Source organism: Bubalus bubalis, chromosome 4 (assembly GCF_019923935.1).
Source record: "Bubalus bubalis isolate 160015118507 breed Murrah chromosome 4, NDDB_SH_1, whole genome shotgun sequence".
NCBI lineage: Eukaryota > Metazoa > Chordata > Mammalia > Artiodactyla > Bovidae > Bubalus > Bubalus bubalis.
Window position 1 is genome coordinate 13,326,554 of NC_059160.1, and position 20,841 is coordinate 13,347,394.

At 56.4% G+C, this 20,841-nt stretch overlaps 1 protein-coding gene across 1 annotated transcript in view; it reads left to right on the top strand.

Annotated features, from left to right (window-relative positions):
* TSPAN9 (tetraspanin 9) overlaps positions 1–20,841 on the top strand; it is a 191,774-nt gene that overhangs the window by 107,077 nt on the left and 63,856 nt on the right. The window contains exon 3 of the mRNA XM_044940975.2: positions 8,067–8,146. Coding sequence (XP_044796910.1) covers positions 8,084–8,146 — 63 coding nt within the window. The 5' untranslated portion in view covers positions 8,067–8,083. The remainder of the gene's footprint in view (positions 1–8,066; positions 8,147–20,841) is intronic.

Genomic DNA, 20,841 nt, shown 5'->3' on the forward strand with positions numbered 1-20,841 from the left:
GGGGAAGACCGGGGAGGTTTGTCCTGGTGGGAGTTTAGCTAAGTGGATTCGGGGGATGGAGTGGGAATGGGCAGGGGTGGGGAGCACTGGCATCTGGAGTTGTTTCTGCTCCACCCCCGCTGCTCTTCGTAGTTCACATCCCATGAAGCCTCATTTCTGCTGGGACGTCCTGATGGTCTTCTCCCTCTGGCTTCGCCAGCCTTTGCCCACCAAGATGCTTTTCCTCCTGCCCTGACCTGTCCTGAATGAGAAGCAGGTTGGGTCCCATGTCACTGGGTGGGGAGGTTTCAGGGCCGGCAAGAGCCTTAGAGAAGCAACCAGTGCAGACTTCCTGCCCTGCAGTTGAGGAACCAGAGGTCACTCAAGTAACCGGCATCCTGCAGCCGTGCTCCTCAGGTGGGGACCCAGGAAGCCCTTCCCGGTGGTGCTGGTCACCCAGCCCCGTGCACCCCTGCTTTGAGCACCTCCTTGTTCATCATCGCTCAGTGGTCCTGCTGCTGGTCAGGCATTGTCCTGGATACAGCCCCTGCTGCCCTGGGGCTTCTGGTCAGGTCGGAGACCTGGACAGCAGACTCATCCAAGTAAACATGTGCTTCCAAGCCAACAAAGTGCTGCAAGGGAGGGAAGGGGGGCTCTGAGGATTCAGGCTTTAATTCAGACAGCAGGGGCGGGGAGGAGGCAGAAAACCGGAAGGGACTGTTGTGAAGAACTCACAAGAGCTCAGGGACGAGAAGCAAGGCGTGTCCTCAGGCGGTGGGTTGAGGAAGAGCATTCCAGGCAAAGGGACCACCAACGCCAAAGTCTCTTGAGGAGGGTGGGCTCCAAGGGTTCGCTGGCTGGAGCACAGTGGGCTGGAGCGAGGGGCGGGGCCAGGCTTGCCAGACCTCTGAGGTCACTTTAGGATTGTGGATTGTGGTAGAAAAGTAGAATAACAAATACATGTGCGCACGTGTGTGCGCACGCACACACACACACACACACACACGACCGCAATATCAGCAAAACAGAAGACACTAAAGGGCCATAAGAGGGCAGGGTGAATGAGAAGATGGGTGACTGCTCCCTGGATAAAGGGTGGGAAGGAGAATCCTCCGTGAGCTGTGAGGGGGCTGGCCCAGGGCGGTGCCAGTGGAACCAGTTAGAAGAAGGTGGCTCATTGGATGGACTCGTGTTTGATTGGAGGTGGGGCGCCGACAGCGGGGAGTTGGGATGGATCCTGGGCTCCGTCGTGAGCGCTGGGATGGGTGTTTAGGCCGTTTATTGAGAAGTCCTGCCAGGGGCGCCAGGCAGAGGCGAGGTGAGTCCCATGGAGCTTGAGAGATTGGAGCTGCCCTCGTGACAGCCGCTGGGGGATGCCAAGCACAGGGGTTGGATACGCATGCTCGGGGCTCAGAAGACAGGTCAGGGCCAGGTAAACCCTTAGGAGAACCCACCAGCACCTGCCCTTAGAATCTGAGCCAAAGAACACTTTATATTGATTATGTGTTGTCTTGTATCTTTCTCTGTTCAGTCACCTCTTGATCAACTGGGGACTGGGACCATAGCTACTGTAAGAATTATGGTCGTTGATCCAAATGAGAGTGCCTCATTGACCTTTCATTTGGATCAACGAGCATAATTCTTATAGTAGCTACAGTGCCTCATTGACCTTTGGAGAAGGCAATGGCACCCCACTCCAGTACTCTTGCCTGGAGAATCCCATGGACGAGGAGCCTGGTGGGCTGCAGTCCATGGGGTCGCAAAGAGTTGGACACGATGGAGCGACTTCCCTTTCACTTTTCACTTTCATGCATTGAGAAGGAAATGGCAACCCACTCCAGTGTTCTTGCCTGGAGAATCCCAGGGACGGGGGAGCCTGGTGGGCTGCCGTCTATGGGGTCGCACAGAGTCGGACGCGACTGAAGTGACTTAGCAGCAGCAGCAGCATTGACCTTTAGTTCCTTTCTACCCCAACCCTTTACCATCACCAGGGTCCTTCGTGAATCCTAGCCAAGTCTGGTGACTCTTGACCCTGGAGCTATTTAATTTCTACAGCAAATAGGAGGCCTCTTCCCCCTCCCTCTCTGCCTCTGCCCCACCCTGGACCCTCCTCCCCTCTCCCTACTGGGTGAACCTTCCTGTGAACATCCTGGGATGTAGCCCCAGCTAGGGGCCTCTCCATCCTTCCTTCGACCTCTGTCTTTCTTTTGAACATTCGTGGAGGTAAGGTTGGTTTATAACATGTAAGTTTCACCTGTACCACATGGTATTTTGAATTCTGTGTGCTCTGCGGCTGCTTGCCACCAAGAGTGTGGTTTCCATGCGTCACCACGCAGCTGACCCCCTCCCACACCCCCATAGCCTTGTTCTGTTCTCTGTGTCTGTGGCTTGTTTTGTTCTGTTTATTTGTTTGATATCCCACGTATGAGTGAGATCACATGGTATTCGTCTTTCTCCCTTTGAGGTCTCCCATGAGGTCCTTCTGTGTTGTCATTAATGGCAGGGCCTGTTTCAGGGCTGAGTTGTGTCCCATTGTATACACATCTTTTTTTTTTTTTTTTAACTTTTTATTTTAAATTGGGGTATAGCCGATTGACAATGTTGTGATAGATTCAGGTGAACAGCGAAGGGACTCAGCCATACAAATATATGTATCCATTCTCCCTCAAACCCCCCTCCCATCCAGGCTGCCACATAGCATTGAACGGAGTTCCCTGTGTTATACAGTAAGTCCTTGTTGGTTATCCATTTTAAATTTAGCCGTGTGTACATGTCCACCCCAAACTCCCTAATCATCTCTTCCCCTCATCCTTCGCCCGGCAACCAGAAGTTTGTTCTTCAAGTCTGTGAATCTTTTTCTGTTTTGTAAGTTCATTTGTATCATGACTTTTTAGATTCTATGTACCCCACATCTTTTTTATCTGTTCATCTATCCATCCTTCTTTCCTTCTGACACCATCTATCCATAAACAATTTGCTTAGCAATGTATCGCTGAAGACGATCTCAATTCTGGAGTTTAAAAAATTGAGGTGAGGGGAATAAGTCCCCCTTCTCCTCTGAGGGCAGCCCCTCTGGATGGCAAGTGCTCCCTGCCTCACCTAAATTCTGGTGTGGCCGCCTTATCTGAGCCTCAGAGGTCCAGGATACCTCACAAGCCACACACATTGTCAGATACAGAGACCTCAGTGCAGGCCCAGAGGGAGTCTATGTAGCCCGTCCGCTCTGATGTGTGCAGGGGGGAAGAGCCCAGAGGCCCGAGAAGTGCAGGGAGAGGCCAAGAACTTGGTGTTCACTCTGAAGCCCTCACCTCCCCAGCTGCTGGGGATTTCACGTAGCAGAGATTTCACGTATTCACGTCTCTTCCTCCCTCTGGGGATTCTGTACCTGCTTTACTTTTTGTCGTTGTTGTTTAATAAAAAAAAAAAAAAGGCAGCTCTGCCTTGTTCACACGCTCCGAGATCCTCAAGGGCAGTCTGTACCTTCCGGCTCTCCTGAGCCCGGCAAGTCGATGAGGACCTGGAAGTGGGGGGATGCTGTCTCCCATCACCTTCTCTCTCTGGTGTTCCCTCTGTGCCTGAAGTCCAAGAAACCGAGTCAGCACAGCACCTGGCCTTGCCTTCCCACTCTGCTGCCAGGCCCGGTTCCTAGGGCCCTGAGTCTGTGCCATGCCCCACTGCTTGGGAAGCCCCGAGATGAAGCCCAGACTCCCCGTGTGCCGTGTGAGGCCTCACAGGTAGCTCACTGTGATGCACCTCCAGGCTCCGTCTCCTCGCTGCCCCCGAAGGGCCCCTAACCATGCCCTCCCTGGTCCCTGCCTCGCCTGTCCCGGCCGGCCCTTCTCCAAGGGGGGCTGCGCTCCAGCTCTGTGCCGCGCTCACTCTGCACGCTGTGGCTCCTGCACGCTCGGTCACTCTGCTGTGCCTGGGCTTCTCCAGGGATGCTCTGGAGCGGGGTGGAAGGCTGGTCTGTTCACTGTGTCTTGAACTCCTTGGGGCCTATGGCCATGTCTCCCTCACCTTTGTCTCTCCCAGTGTCCCTGGGCATCCTGGCCGCAACGAGCTGTTTATTATGGATGCATGGTCTTTTCGTGGTAGACGGAGGACAAAGCCGCTAGCTGAAACTGCCTTCCCATGGCTCCTCTCCGGCTTTTCCAGAGCTGCTTCCTTTCAGGGACTCGCTTCCTGTCTTGCAGACTGCTTTCTCCCTGCACCCCTTTCTCTTCTAGCCCTCCATAAGATCATGCAGGGCTGATCTAACAGGTTTCTCCATCTGTATGATCTCTCTTGCATCAAAGAAGTGATGTGGTGAGAAAGAAGTGCAGCTGAGAGCCTTCTGGAGCTGGTCCAGGCTGAAATGGACAAGAGGTGTTAGCCAGTCAAGTCGGGTGGCCGTGGGGTCCATCAGAGTTAACTGGACATCTGCCCCCTACGTGTGCACAGCACCCACAGGACTGGTGTGCCCAACCAGGGGACGGCAGCCAGGGGCTCTCCTTTGCTGACCGTCAGCCCAGCAGCACTGCCCTGACCAGCCCCCTCCCCTTTGCCCCTTACTGAGCTCCTTCTGCTAATGACCTTTCACCAGGCTCCATATTATGCTTTTATTATTTTTTTAGAAATTTATTTGGCTACACCGGGTCTTAGTTGTGGCATGGAACTCTTATTAATAGTTGCAGCTCTTATTAATAGTTGGATCTAATTCCCAGACCAAGGATCAAACCTGGGTCCTCTGCATTGGGAACTTGGACTCATAGCCACGGGACCACCAGGGAAGTCCCATCCCTGTTATGCTTTTAGGTTCTGTCTGTTAGACTGGCAGATGCCTAAGGGTAGGAGCTGGGTTTAGAGCTCAAGGGAGTAAAGAGCATGGGCTTTGAAAGCACCATTTCCTTAACTGTAAAGTGAGGTGATAACCATCTCGATCCTGCGGGCTTGTCTGAGGATTCCGTGGGTAATTGGGGATGATGCTTGGTGCCTGGGATACACTGGGGACTTGTATATCGGAGTTGCAGTTATTCTTCTGATCATGACTAAGTTGCATGCCCTCGTGGAACCTCACTGAGGCTTTGTGGGTCAGCCGACGACTGGGACTTCAGTGCCCTTTTGACGAGCAAGGCCAGGAGGGAGCAGAGCAGAGCTCTGGTTACACTGGACAGCCCCTCCTCCTTTCCTACCTGCCTGTGGTCCTGCACCCCTGGCCCCCCTGCTCCCCCGCAGGGTGTCAGTTGCTGAGGAAATAGTTACTGGCAGGAATCCATGTATAATCGGAAATGAGTGTGGAATAGTCCAGGACAGTGTAAGTTGGGGAGAAGAGCAAGTTGAAAGGAAATTAGAAGGCAGAGAGGGCCAGCCTGGGGGCCCTGACTTACTCCAAGTGCCCATCCCAAGACTAGCGATGACAGCCCCTGGACAGCACTCAGCGTCGTCAGATGGTTCTCACACTGGCCCACTCCTCTAGGACGTGGGCTCTGCGAACCCCAGTTTAAAGAGGAGGAGATGGCACCTCAGAGAAGTGAACTACCTCACCCTGATCACACACTAAAGTCTCAGCTCAGAGTGAAAAATAGGTTTCTCCAGCTGGTATGATCTCTCCTGCATCAAAGAAGTGATGTGGTGAGAATGAAGTGCAGCTGAGAGCCCTCCGGAGCTAGTCCAGGCTGAAGCGGACAAGAGGCGTTAGCTGTCCAGTCGGGTGGCCGTGGCGTCCATCAGAGTTAACCGGACGTCTGCCCCCAACGTGTGCACAGCACCCATGGGACCGCAGTGCCCAACCAGGGGATGGCAAGTTGCCATGGCTGTGACGCACACTGGGTTCCGTTTCTGCGTTGCCATGTGAGTAGGGAAGGGGCTTGGAGTAGTAGCACCCCTGCTGGTCCCTTTAAAGAAGCTTAGGTGCCTTCAGAATAAGTGGTTGCACCCTGGAATGCCGGCCTGCCTCCAGTCCCGAGATGCAGACTCAGCAGCCTAGGGCCCTGCGGAACATCTGTGATGAGGGTCTGGTAGGAATGAATGTCCCCCTCGGCCATAGCCTCATGGTAGCTCTGTTCCTGCCCGCCGTCTTGGTGATTGAGGTCCTTCTGCCTTCCTGGCTGGATCTTGTGTACCTGAAGGGCAGGAGCCGCACACCTCATGCATTTCCCCCTGGGCGCTCAGCACAGAGCAGGTGTGGAGTAAATGTCTGATGCGATCCGGGGAGGACATGGCACATTCACACCGCAGCCAGCTACCCTACGCAGCGCCTCCCGGCGGCCAGGCGCGGTGTTGGGCGTGGGATACAGGGCTGGGGTGTTCTGGGGCTCTCTCACCCTCTGGCTGGTGGCGAAAAGAGAGATGCCCTTCCTCCCCGTCTTCTGGTTCTATTTGCCAACTGGGCAGTGCAGACCTCCGCGCGAGCCCGGGGCGCAGCTGGTGTTTCGTGGTAGGATGCAGGGCTCCTGGATGCTCCCAAGTCCTCGGCCAGAGCATTCTTGGTGCTGCGCCCTGGGCATCCGGTAGCCCCCGCGCACCCCGGTGTCACCCTGGGCGAGGAAGGATTCGGAGGGGCAAGGCAGGACCCTACCTGGGCCGTCTACTCTTCTCAGCCGGATGGAAGTCTTGCCCGGAGCGCGGGGCAGGGGAGGGTGGGTGGGTGCGGGGAGCTCGCGCAGCTGCAGGAGCCTCCGGAGCCGCGGGTGCGCGCGCGCGTGCGCGGAGGGGGGCGGGGCGGGCCGCGCGGGTCGCCGGCGCCTTTCCCACACCTCGCGCCTCCCCTGCGGTCCCCCTCTCCCCGCGCGCCCCAGCCAGACCCACGTGTGCAGACGCGCCAGCCTCTGTGTGTGTGTGCAGCCCGCAGACCGTGTGCCCAGCTCGGAAAGGCCCCGTGGACACAGGGGGCGGCGGACAGCTCGACTGTGGCCGCGCTTCTGTCCCCTTCAGTCCTCCCCAGCCCTTTCCTCTGGTTCCCTTGGATCGTGGTTCCTCCAGCCGTTGCCCTCCCCTCCCGCCCCCTTTTCTCCCCTGGAAGAGGCCAGCGCCTTGCAATGAAGGTTCTGGTTCACCCCGGCTCCGGAGCCCTTGACATTTAGCTGGGCTCGCGGCGCACTGGTGTAGGCACCCGGCAGAACGCTAATCCCATTAAAGCCGTGGTGTCATCGGGGAGGGGGGCTGCCCCCCTGCAGGCCTGGCGCTCATTGGCCGAATGCAAACCAGGGGGCGGGGCCGAGGGCCGGGGAGGGGGCTCCGGCGATTTCAGAGTCGGGAGTCTGGAGTCGGGCCGGGATTTCACAGGGGGAGCCCAGCGGCGGTTGCAGCTGCGGCGGATCCCTCGTCACTAGCCGCCGCGCGCGCTCCCGGCAGCCCAGGGCCCCGGGGTAGCTCCGCAAAGTCGCGGGGCGAGAGGAGGCGGGCTCTCGCAAAGTGGCCGGGCCGGGCTGAGACTGAGAGAGGTGTGCCCCGGTGCCCGAGCCCGGCGCCCCGGTGCCTCTCGCGGAGCGGCGGTGCAGCGCCTGGGAGGCGAGCTGACGTTTGGGATCGAGAAATACAATCGCAGCCTCTTCAGAGGCGCTAAGTTACGCCGGCCAGCCGGCACCCGGGGAGCGCGCGTGCAGCCAAGCCGCGCCGCAGAGCCCTCCCGGGCCGGCCGGTGGGGAGCGGGGCCCCGACCCCCCCTCACCCCCAACAACCCCCACCCCGGCCCCAGCGCGGAGTCCGGCCGGCGGCGCTCCCGGGGACTGAGCCGGGGCGTGCTAGGCTCCTCCGACCCGCTCGCAGCCCCGCGCCCTTCTCGGGCGCCCCTTCCGTGCCACTCCGGGAGCGATGCCCCCCGCCCCCCGCGCCCGCCGGGAGCGACGCGAGCATGGAGAAGTCGAGTAGCGAGGATTCTTCGATCCACCGGAGTCCATCTTTGGACAGCAAAGACTCGGACTTTGCCAAGCCGTCCACCTCGGGCCGCCCGTTCGGCCGCGGCTTCACGGCCGGCGCCTTCTACGGCACCGCGGGCTCCCGCGGCCAGAGCCACGCCGAGGCCGGCGTGAAGACCGACAAGTACAATGCGCCCAAAGGCAGCAAGTACGTGGTGTTTTACCTGGACCTGTCCTTTGTTTTCCTCCTAGAATTTAAGAAGTGCAACATGGCCAGGGGCTGCCTGTGCTGCCTCAAGTACATGATGTTCCTCTTCAATTTGATATTCTGGGTAAGTCCTTCCGAGTGTCTCGCCTGCCTTGGCCTCTCCTCTTTGCTTAAGCACATATCCTCTACCCGCTCGGAGCAGCATGGCCCTGCTCTCTGCACAGTGGTAAGTGGGTCTTAAAACACAGTTCCCCTCCCTCTCTCATACATCTTTCTCTCTCCTTGGTGGCTGAATGGAGACTGCAACTCTTCCAGGAGAGACTTGTTCTACTCCTAGGAGGCTGCTGAAGTTTGCCGCCACCTCCTCCACCCCACCCCCGTCCCCAAGAAACCCGTGCCTCCAACTGGGTCCTGTGCAGAAATAGGTGTGGGGGTCGGAATTTTTAACAGCTGTGACCTTGAGTTGAATTCAGGCAGAAGTGCAGATGGTTTTCCGAGTTTCTTCTTATATTCCTCCTGCATGTAGTAGAACACAGTCTGCAGCATTTTATGGGCATGAGGTCGGCTAGCGGAGGAGGTCATGCCCCTCCCCCCTCCTTCCAGTGAATCCCAGGAAAAGCTGTGGGGCCCCTGTCCCAGGTCAAGGGGGCCTCTGAGTGGCCTGCAGCTCTGCCCAACACGCCCCACCCCCCAGGGAGTTGGGGCTTGCGGGGAGAAGGAGGATGTGGGAGGGGTGCTGCCATCGGGTGGCGGCAGCTGCTTTTGAGGGATTGCAGTGGACTGGGCAGCAAGCAGGCCAACCATGTGCTCTGACCATGGAACCCGGAGGCTGGAAGGGACAAAGGGCGTGCCCCATCCTTGGTGAGAGATGCTGTTCCAGGGGAGGTGTCAGTGGGTGGGGCGGCTCGGAATTGTTCTCCATCTGCTGTTCTCCTTCCTTCCCTGTGTGCATGAGAAATATCTATACTAGTTTGGCGAATCTGAAAACTTACATTCATATCTGGTTCTTCCTTCAGCCCAACTTCTGCCTTTGCCTTTTTCCTCCAGAGCCCAGATGTATGTAATCAGCACAGATGTTTGGCTCTGCCCCAGGGCTGTCCTTCTGCCTCCTGGAGGCTGTCAGCGGCCCACGGTCCAGGAGGAGTCCCTGGGGCGGGGGTGGGGGGGGGTGGGGGGAAAGGGGAGTCATTCAGTGCAGTGGGCTGGGCGCAGTGTGCTTTGGTGTTCAAGAGTTTGTGTGAACTGACCCACTTGAACTGAAAAACTTTTGTGGGTGTGTAGGGTTGGGCAGGGTGAGTTTTCTCAGACAGGGTGCACTCAGGCTAGGGCAGGAAGAAGCCTGGCCTCCGGCCTTGGTTCTGCATTAGCTCTTCGTGTGACCTTGGGCAAGTCATTTCATCCCCAAGGACTGGTTTCCTTTGCAGTCCAGTGGGGGTGAGCAGTCGTGATGGTCTCCCTCACAGCCTCACCTCCTTAGTTACGGGACGTCCCGCCTGCTTGCCTTCACTCTGGGGAGGGAGCCCCCGTCTCTTCTCAGGAACCTGGTCTGAGACGGTCTGTGTAGGATTTCCCCAGACACCTCCATGGCCTGGGGTCCTCTGGCCACGGCTGTAAGATGTTACCTGCCCCGTGGTGAGGGGAGACTGGGGCGGATCCATGGGAATGTCAGGAATGATTCTGGGGCTGCCTTTGGGCAGCTGCTGCTGGTCCTCTGGCTCATCTGCCAGCATCAGTGTCAGTCAAGCACCCGTGTGTATTTCTCTGGTGCCTGCGGATTTGCATGAATGTGGCCCGTTCACTGTGCATGGCTTCCCTCTCTGCCCTTGTTCATGGTCTCGACCTCCCTTTCTGCCTTTCTGCCTATGCCCCTCTCTTGCTAGAAAGACCCTCATGGGATGCTCCCTGCCCTGGCCAGTACCTCCCACTCAGCTGCGCTCCTCCCCACCCCCACCCTGCCACCTTCTGGCCAGAGTAGGTATGACTGCCTCTTCATTTCTCCAACAATTTAGGGACCTTGGCCCTGCACGTAGAAGGCACTATTAATAGTTATGTGTTTGTGGGTGAATGGACGAAGGATCAGCGCACAAAATTCAAACGTGGGGTAGGGGTTCCCACGTCCCACTTGATGGGGAGGAGAAGTCAGTTCTCAAACTTGTCAGTGGTGCAGGCTCTCCTAGTTGCTTCGCTGTAGGCTGACAAGCGACTTTCAATCCCAAGAACAAGCCGGTCGGTGGAATGGCCTTCCCTTTTGGTTACAGTGAGGAAACTTCTCCTATTAAGAAACCACCTCCCACCTGTCTTTTACCAGGCAAGAAGTCACTCTCTCCTAGTCTTTTCTGGCTACTTAGTATTTTCAGATTTCTCAAGACATGCTATGGGCTGGGAAAAATTTGAAGTCTCAGAGACCCAGTTCTTTCATGCTACTAGCGTATGAGACGATGACATAAGGCCCGGACCTTAGGAGCGACGGAAAATCAGCACAAGAGAAAAGAGGCTTGTGTGTGTGTGTGACCGTTGTGGGCACTGCGTTTCTTGGGAGGGGGAAGAGCAGGTGCGGCCAGGATTTGGGCTGGTGGTTTCTGTGCTCCAGTGTGGCAGGGGCTTCCTGCGGGAGGTGCTTGGGGGTCCGAGATGGGGGGAGCCACGGAGGGAAGAGCCAAATCCGGAGAGAAAGATCCGAGGCGGGTGGGGTTGTTGACGAGGCAGGACCCCTGGAGAGCCCTCCTGGAGAACATAGCCGGGAGTGAGAGGGTGGGGGCCACGAGGCAAGCGGTCAGAGCCGAGCCCTCGGGGACCCAGAGCGATTGTCAGGAATTGTGTAGCATCCGCTCTCTAGTCTCCCGGCTCACATCCCCAAAGGAGGCTTTTCTTTCTAAGGAGGCGTTAGAGTTGAACCTGAGGCCTGCAGTCCATACATAGAGATCTTCCCATAGATCCTGAAGCTTACCTGGTCCTTCTCCAGACCTGCCTCTTGTCTCTACACCCCCTGCCTCGGGGGAGCCCCCGGGGAAGAGTCCCACTGCCGGGAGGGGTGCAACCTTCTTGCACTGCAGCCCGCTTGGCAGGCCTGAGTGGGCTCAGTTCCTGGCCACTGGGTGGAGCTTCTGGGGTGCTGGTATTGGTGAGGGCAGGGGTGACATCACCGGGGGCAGGATGGAGGCGGAGCCCTGGGGCTGGCACCGCCTCCTTCTCTTCCCCAGGAAAGGGCAGGTGCCTTGCAGGCTGCTGGGCGCCTGCCTGGGCGGAGGAGGGGGTAGTGTTCAGGTCTGCCCCTGGCACCGCGGACTAGAGCCAGCTGGTGCTAGCCAGTTTGGCGCCCGGGGCTGCATTTCTGAGGTCCTGATATAGATGTTGGGGGTAGAGGTCAGCCTGCCTGAATGAAGCTCATCTCCTCTGGGCCTGCATACACCCTGCCCAGATCCTCGGGGCCAAAGAGAAGGCTGGCTTCAAGGTGGACAGGAAGTGAGCTGGGCAGACGTTTCCCCGACCTGAGGGGCCCTTCCACCAGTCCTCCGGCCACGGCAGTCAGCCCCATCTCACTGGCCTCCCGGGACCATCTGGTGGAGTTCTCCAGGCAGAGATCAGGTGTATCTAAGCCCCTCCAGGAGGGCACAAAAGGCTCAGGGCTTTTAACTCTGAGTACAGGGGGAGCTCCGAGTGCTGGGGGCCTCTGTCCCCTTCTTGGGACGGCACGTTGTGACCCCAGCCCAGTTCCCCCCAACCCGCACTGAGTTCCTATCTTGTATGGAAGAGGGGCTGCTGGTGGTAGAGCTGGGGGTGCTATCATAATTGCTTCTCAGGATCATGGTCAGTTTTCACGTGGCTGGAGAGCTGTCCCATCGCTTTAAATCATGCCTGGCAGAGTGGTGACATTCTGGCCCCTTTGGAAAGTCCGTTCCTTGTGGATTGCTTCCTTAATAAAGGCCAATTACCCAAGGGTGCCTGCCGGAGCAGGAGGAAGGCTGGTGCAGGGCTGGGTCGGGTGGGGGTGGTGCCCTGATTAACCTCTCCTGTGTGAGGGCAGGGCTCTAGCTTGGCCTCCCCTCAGGCTGTCCACTTGCCCTCTGGGTGCGGGCAGCTTGATCTCAACTCTCCAGTCACCTCGGGGGCACGTATTCGGTACTGGCTTGGTTGCCAGCGGATGCCCTGGCTGCCCCGTGGTCCATGACGCCCGGGACAAGGTCTGTGCACAGTGCGCGTGGGGTGGCCTGGGTGTCCTGAGTTTGTGGGCTGCCTTCTCTCGCGGAAGGCGGGGGTGGGCTCTGAGGGGTCAGCACAGAATCCGAGCAGGACATACAGGCCAAGCTGGGCAGCAACAGGCATGGAAAGGCTCCCCGCCCCGTACCCTGGGGCTCCCAGCCTGCTCCCCGCAGGGCAGCTCCACGTGGATCCTCGGGGTGGGTCGGCGGGGGAGGGGGCAGACACCCGGAGCCCCGGGCACGTGGCCGCGAGGGGATGCCGGCTGTGTTCGCTTCCTTTCCAAAGCATTAAAAATTAAACTTCCTTGTCTTGATATCTATTTTTAAATCATGTCAGAGCCAGCATTGGTGTCAGTCAAGAGGGGGCGGGGAGGAGGAGGGTGGAGAAAGAGAGAGTCCCGCTGAAACGGGGAAAATGCCATCACCGTGGTGGGGAACGGCCCCAGGCCTGTCCCCCACTGTCCGCTGCTGCCCCCAAGGAGCACAGAAAAGGCGCCTCCACAGCCCTCCCCGGAGGACGGGGCCTCGCCCTGCCCTGCCTCCGTGCGCCCGGCTGCCCTTGGCTGAACTTGACGGCGGGCTCACTGGGCTGTGGGGTCTCAATCGAGCCCATGCACTCATGCCACAACTATTTCCTGAATGCCCGCTGCGTGCGCAGGGGCCTCCAGCACTGGGGACCGGCTGACTGGGCTTGTACAGGGCGGATCAGCTTTCCCGGCCAGGAAGTCGCGGCTGGAGAGGTCACCTGGCCTATCCTCTCCCCCGGGCACTTGGACACTGAGCACCCCTCACCCTCCCTGGCATTCTGGGCTGGGGCAGCGGTGGCCCTGACCCTGCATCCATCCTGGGAGCCTGACTTAACCTGTGTCTCCCTTCTCCCATGTGGGGTGGTGGCTGTCTGACGCCCTCTCCAAAATGTCTGTGTCCATCAGAGATAAAGGCGAGAGAAAAACCTCCTGTTTCTTTTAAAGAGTGCCCAAGTTTAGAAAAAAGCATTAGTGAATTATGTCTTCTCTGTTTCTTCTGTGGAAAGGGCTGATCGTTTGCTCTGTGGCTAGTGTGCCCTGCGTGCGTTTATTGAGCACCTGCTGTAAGCCTGACAGAAGAGTCAGGCAGTTGCAGTTCTGGGCAGTAAGTCTCCATAGCGCTTCTTAAAAAAGAAAAAAGTGAAAGTCGTTCAGTTGTGTCTGACTCTTTGTGACCCCGTGGACTGTAGCCTGCCACACTCCCTCTGTCCATGGAATTCTCCAGGCAAGAATACTGGAGTGCGTTGCCATTTCCTTCTCCAGGGGATCTTCCTGACCCATGGATTGAACTGGGGTCTCCTGCACTGTAGGCAGATTCTTTACCATCTGAGCTACAATGACCCAGGAATTAATACTGCTTAATAGCAACAAGATACAGAGAGGACAGTGACAGCTGGGTTTTGAAGGATGAATAGGAGTTTGCTGGATAGATGAGTGTGAGGCCAGGGAGAAGGGTGATCCAGACAGAGTCTCCAGCATGTGTGAAATGGGCTTAACACAGGAGACAATGGGTAATAACAGCCTGGACGCGGCCAGCAGAGCGTAGCTTCCTGGGCTGGTGAGTGGCTGGGGTTCTTTGGTTTGGTGCCAGGGCTCTGTGGAGAGTGGTGTTTTGCTTTCTGGGCAGTGGCCACCATGACAGGTCTTGCTGTGCCACTCAGGCTGCAAGCTGTTGCCGTGGGTAATCCAGCTTAGGAGCCGCCTGCCGCTCCCCTCCGGCTGCGATGTGCCTGCTCACTTGGTCCCAGTTAGGAAGCTTTGAGGCGGAGGTAAACCCGTCAGGCAGAGTTAAGTCTTCTGAGCCATTGTCCCTGTTCACATTTGAAAGCTAATCTGCCGGCAGGAGCGGCGGGGGGTTGGGACTGGGACGTTAAAAATGGCACGTGGTGGGGAGGGTGAGGGCTGTCACCCCCAGCTTGTCCTCCTCCAGCCCTGGGACCTCAGGGGACCTGAAGTCTCCTTTAACAGCGTCAGTCCGTGCTTCCATTCGGGAGGGCTCTGCCGTCTTCTCCTTTGGGTCCTGGCAGGCCTCCTGAGAGCCTGGAGGAGGCCTTGGAAATGACTCCATGGACTGTAGCCCACCAGGCTCCTCTGCCCATGGGATTCTCTAGGCAAGAATACTGGAGTGGGTAGCCATTCCCTTCTCCAGGGAATCTTCCTGACTGAGGGATAAAACCTGACCCAAGGATCAACCCTGGGTCTCCTGCACTGTAGGCAGATTCTTTACCGTCTGAGCCATTAGGGAAGCCGCTGGAAAGGCAGGCTGTGGGGTTCAAATCCTCAGGCAGCTCAGTACCATGCAGGAGGCGTGCTAGGGTGATTGCCTTCAGGGGGCCTTCCTATCCACTCCAGGGCTCTTCCCTAGGGTTATAGGTTCAAGTCACCCAGGCAGCTTTGTACAGACAGATACCCTGCCCTTCGACCTGTGACCTACTGACTCAGAGTCCCCAGGAACAAGGCCTGTGTGGCTGGGGTCTCCTGCCCCTCCTGCTGCCTGGGTTTCCCCACATGTGCAGCATCACCTGTCCTGTGGGGCTGTCCCGGGGCCCAGGTGCGGCAGTGTGTGCCTTGTTCAGGTCCGCTTCGTAGAGAGATGCGGGAACGTTGGCCTCGGTGCCCGGTGGGTGCTGGTGGTGCCACTGTCCTCCTGCAGTGAGAGCGTGGCCCCCCAGGGGCCCCACAGTGAGTCAGGTGTCCAGGGCTGGCGTGACAGTGCTGGGCAGGGCTTTGGGGCCTGGACACAGCCCCAGATGTCTCGTTAGGCTGGGCAGAGTTCTGGATGTCCTCTGCTCTCAGGCATATGGGGTAGAAATGGGAATGGAGGATAGGGTGGAAGGCAGCGGTAGAGGGCAGGGGTGTCAGAGCTCAGGCCTGCGGCTGCCGTGCCTTACTGTACCCTTCCCTCTGACTCCAGTTGGACCATACCTTCCCCTGCCTCCCTTTGTCCCTGGTGCTGTGAATTGGGTCAACTGGGCCTGCAGTCACATAGCGGGGTCTCATGGCCCTCTGCCCTGGGTGCTCCAAGGGCAGGTCATGGCCGCTGGTGTACTCAGGGTTGGACTGTGCTGGGCAGCTTGGCCGGGATCTGAGCTGACAAGAGATGCCAGGCGTTTGGGCTTCCTCCAGGTCACTTTCAGTTCAGTTCAGTTCAGTTCAGTCGCTCAGTTGTGTCCGACTCTTTGCGACCCCATGAATCGCAGCACGCCAGGCCTCCCTGTCCATCACAAACTCCTGGAGTTCACTCAGACTCAAGTCCATCGAGTCAGTGATGCCATCCAGCCATCTCATCCTCTGCCGTCCCCTTCTCCTCCTGCCCCCAATCCCTCCCAGCATCAGAGTCTTTTCCAATGAGTCAGCTCTTCGCATGAGGTGGCCAAAGTACTGGAGTTTCAGCTTCAGCATCATTCCTTCCAAAGAAATCTCAGGGCTGATCTCCTTCAGAATGGACTGGTTGGATCTCCTTGCAGTCCAAGGGACTCTCAAAAGTCTTCTCCAACACCACAGTTCAAAAGCATCAATTCTTCGGCACTCAGCCTTCTTCACAGTCCAACTCTCACATCCAAACATGACCACAGGAAAAACCATAGCCTTGACTAGACGGACCTTTCTTGACAAAGTAATGTCTCTGCTTTTGAATATGCTATCTAGGTTGGTCATAACTTTCCTTCCAAGGAGCAAGCGTCTTTTAATTTCATGGCTGCAGTCACCATCTGCAGTGATTTGGAGCCCAAAAAATAAAGTCTGACACTGTTTCCACTGTTTCCCCATCTATTTCCTATGAAGTGATGGGACCGGATGCCATGATCTTCGTTTTCTGAATGTTGAGCTTTAAGTCAACTTTTTCACTCTCCTCTTTCACTTTCATCAAGAGGCTTTTTAGTTCCTCTTCACTTTCTGCCATAAGGGTGGTGTTTACTAACCAAAAAAAATGGTCACTTAAAACTTTCAAAACGTGTAATATAGCATATCTAAATTCATATAGTTTGAAAATGTATATGACGAACATGTGCCCACCGTGTAGTTCAGGGATCATCATCTACACCCGTGAAGTCTCTGTGGTCCTCCCTGGACCATAGACCCAGCACCCTCCCTGGAGAGAACCATTCTCCTGACAGTTTGTGTTAAGTGTATCTCTTTATAGTTTGTCTGCACGTGTAGGCATCCTTAAACACCGCCGTGTCGTTTGGCTGGCTTGTTTTTAAACTTGTGAGAGATGGAAGCCTTCTGAACTTTGAAGAAGTTCAGTGTTACACTTATCGATCCATCCATGTTGATGTGCGTTATAAGAGCGTCTGTGTTTTCGCTGCTCTGGAGGGCTCTGTTGTGTGAGTGTGCGGTGGTGTGTTCTTCTGGTGATGACATTGGGTTATTTCCTTCTTTGCAAACATGCTTCTGGGAGTGTTCTTAAACAAGCCTCGTGGTGCACATATGCAAGAGTGTCTCTAGGGCAGTGCTTCCAAAAATATCTCTGAAGGAGCAGCTCTTTTCCTTCCAGTGCTCGGATGGCTGTGTCCTGTGTGACTGGTAGCCAGCTGCAGTCACAGGTGACCCCCTGCATTCCTGAGCTCATTGATTGTGTGTAGGAATGTTCGGGCTATGTCAAATGGCTATAAAGTTCCTCAGTGTCGAGCAGGTCCAAGGACCCCACTTGGAGAACTGCTTCAGGGAACACAGCAAGGATTGGCATTGCTCAAATTTAGGATACTTGCATCTCCACTGTATCAGAGAATGCCAGATTGTTTTCCAAAGTGGAAGCATCGGTTGACATTTCCCCCAGTGGAGTGGCAACTGAAGATGGAAAATTTGGGGCATTCTCCTGTACAGTGGGTGTAAAATGCTGTGTTGTGTTTTAAATTTGCATTTCTCTGATTACTAGTGAACCTCTCTTCCTAGGTTTATCAGTCACTGTGCTGCGAATGCCTGCTGATGTTTTTGTTTATTTTCCTACTGAATTGTTTGCTACTTCCTACTAATATTTAGGTATTTTTATTTATGTTCTGGGTAATCATCTGTTGTCTTCTGAGTGTAGAACAAACATAATTTACAGCTTATCTTTTCACTTTCTTCACAGGTCTTTTGATAAACAAATTTTTTACGTTAATGCAGTCAAACTTTTCAGTCTCTTTTCTTTGTGAGATTGTACGTTTTATGTATTATTTAGGAAATATATAACATCTCGGGGACATCTTTATGTCCCTGGTAATAGGACAGTGCTTGTCACAAGATAATAGGCACTCATAAATTTTTGAATGAATGATCAAAGGCGAGTCCCTGTGTTTATTTCTGAAAGCTTTACTTTTCATACTTGAGTGCTTTGTAGATCTGGAATGTACTTGTGTGTGATGTGAGCAGGGCTCTTGTTCCTCTCCTCTTGTAACATCAGCTGTCTGAGCGCCCCCCTGCCCACACGCCAGGCCTCCCTTCCCCACCGATGGGTACCGTACATCTTTCCCTGTGTTACACCGTCTCAATTCCCAACACTTTATGACAAGTCTCCATAAGTGGTAGGGCAAGTCTGCTCATCTTCTGCTTTTCAAGAATGTTTCTGCTGCTCCTTTTATTTAATATTTATTTTTATTTACTTCTTTGGCTGTGCTGGGTCTTAGTTGTAGCACACGAGATCTTAGATCTACTTTGAGGCATGTGGGATCTTTAAATATGGCATGTGGGATCTAATTCCCTGGCCAGGGATCAAACCTGGGCCCCCTGTGTTGAGAGTGCAGAGTCTTAGCCCTGGACCACCTGGGAAGTCCTCAGTGATGAGTTTTTTTCTTTTAGCCTTTCTTGGTATGTCTCAGTGGCAGTACAGAGAGTACAAGCAGAAGGAAGGGTGCGGGACAGCCAGCGTGAGTCTGTCTTTGTGTGGAGTTGCTGTGATAGCGCAGAGGGAAGGACAGATTCCTGAGAGTCTTTACAATTATTTTTGGCCACATGTGGTTCTCCGACCAGGGATCGAACTCATGCCCCCTGCGGTGGAAGCATGGAGTCTTAACCACTGGACCTCCGGGAAGCCCCCCTGGCTGAGGGTTTTTAAAATATCCTCAGCTTCCACCGGTCTGGTTCTGCACTTGCATCTTCCCTGAGGTACACAAATTGTGTATTCTCAGAGCTTCCTCCCCACTGCACACACAGATATGTATGTGTATGCGTGTGCACATGTGTATATGACTGATGTTGTATGTATGTACACAAACATGTATGCATGTGTGAATAGCTTCCCTGGTGGCTCAGAGGTAAAAAATCTGGTTGCGATGCAGGAGACCTGGGTTCAATCCCTGGGTCAGGAAGATCCCTTGGAGAAGAGAATGGCAACCTACTCCAGTATTCTTGCCTGGAGAATCCTATGGACAGAGGAGCCTGGCGGGCTACAGTCCATGGGGTCGCAAAGAGTTGTAGACGACTGAGTGACTAACGCTTTCATAGTGTAAGTGTGTGTGTGTGCATTTATATGTGCGTGCGTGCTAAGTTGCTTCAGTCCTGTCACCACACATAGAGTAGAAGCCGAGGGTGACAGATGACAGCAAGCCTGGCCCCTTTGGTTCTGCAGGATGCCACAGCTCCTGCTGTTTGTGACCCTTGGAGCTCACTGCTCAGGAGTTGGGGTCCGTGGGAGAGAGAGGCTGGCTGGTCACCAGCCCACCCTTGGGCAGGGGTGGGCAGAGGTGTCCTGTCCCTGATTGACAGGACAAGGCCATCAGCACTGGGGAGGAGGAGAATTCCCTGGAGAAAAAAACGGGTGCTGACGCCAAAAGAAGGGGAGGGTAGAATGTAGATGAAGTGCTTGCCCCCCTGCCAGCCCCCCAGGGCCAGATGCCACTCCTGGGGTCTGCTCGTCCACTGAGATGTACCTTCCACATCTCCTGGAGAGAGAGGGCAGGAACAGGTGGGGACATGAGACCCAGGGGCCCAGCCAGCGGCTCTGCTTCTGTTTGCGTGGCTGCCCTGACTCCTGCAGGTGAGGAGGGCAGCCTGGGTGCTCCTCTGCATGCCCAGTGTCTGGCTGTGCCATCTGGGTGTGTCTGAGTCTCTCGGGGGTAGGTATTCTGGCTTCCCCAGGGGCAGGACACCCTTTGGGGTGTCCCCCGTGGATCCTAGCCTGTCAGCCCCTTTCCACACGCCTCCCCTGTGACCATGCTGGGCCAGAGCCTGGGCTAGCCAATGCCCTGGGGTGTGGGTGTGGGCATGTTGCTCTTTTCAGCCCTGCCTTGGGGTGTCCTGACCTTCCTCAGTGCTGAGTCCCTTGATTCCCCAAATGTGTCCTCAGTGATGAGCCCTGGTTCACTAACCCCCAGACTGGCCTGGACAAGGGGCAGGCACGTGAGAAGGGGAATCTGAGCCCAGCAGGGTGTGAACCTGGGGATGGATCCCGGGAAGGAGGTGAGCTTGGAGGAGGAGAAAGGGGGTGGGAGGCCTGTGGCTGCCGCTCGGAAGTGGAGGGAACACCGCGCATGGAGTGGCTGCCGTGTCCGGAGGTGGTGCTGGGGGCTCTCCTGACCCTGGCAGGCGATGTCTGCATCTCTGTGTCCAGTGCTTGCCATTTGACTTCTGAGCAGAGCAGTCTTGATGGAGGAGGCAGGTCTCAGGGAGTATCTGACGGCCAGCAAGGATGGGGCTCCAGGACCTGGAGAATGGGGCTCCAGGGCCCGGAGGATGGGACATGGACAGCCGGGGAGAAGGCAGGGCGGTGGGACAGTCGTGGAAGGTTCTGCGTGAGAGGGGGCAGGGCAGCGTGGAGGACATGGGGGCAGGAAAAATAAGGTGATACTGGAAGCCTGGAAAAGGTCTGATGCGTCCAGTGTGGTGGGCAGGGACTTTCTCCCCCATGGTCGGTGGAGCCTGCAGGTGGTGGGTTTGGAGAACAGGTGAAGGTGGCCTGGCCCGCAGACCCCCACGGCCCTTTGCCATGGGCTCTAAGGAAAGACAGAGGATTAGGTGGTTGGATGGCATCACTGATTCAACGGACACGAGTCTGAGCAAACTCCGGGAGATAGTGAAGGACAGGGAAGCCTGGCGTGCTGCAGTCCATGGGGTCGCAAAGAGTGGGACACGACTGAGAGACTGAACAACTAAGGAAGATGTGGCTGCTGGCAGGACCTTCCTGAGCCTTCCATGCTCCTGCGGTGAGCAGCAGCAGCCCTAGGGTTCTCTGTGGCCAGGAGGGGGCGGGGGGTGGTCAGGTGTGTTCCAAGTCACTGTGCCCCCCACCTGCTGAAGGGAGGCCTCCCACCTGCGGGCGAGAAGTCGCTGGACCCAAATCAGAGTGACAGCCTGTCAGGCCGATGAGCCTGGGCCCTGGGCACGAGCCCTGGGATGTCTGAGCCATTTAGGACACGGTCCTGACTGGGCCCTGAGGCCTGGGGGGGAGGGTGCGCTGGGGAGGGAGGGGATGGGGACCCTGGTGGAGGTGGGGGAAAGAAACGTGTATGCAGGCAGAAGGTGCTTGATTCCTTACCATTTATGGCAGCCAAAGCGAGCGATCCCCTCCCATCTCCCCTCTGCCTGGAGCCCCCTCCGCCTGCCCCGAGCTCCACCGCCTGCCGGGGATGGGGCGCCTGTGTGGGTGTGAGTCAGGAGCGGTGGGGGGAGGAGTGACA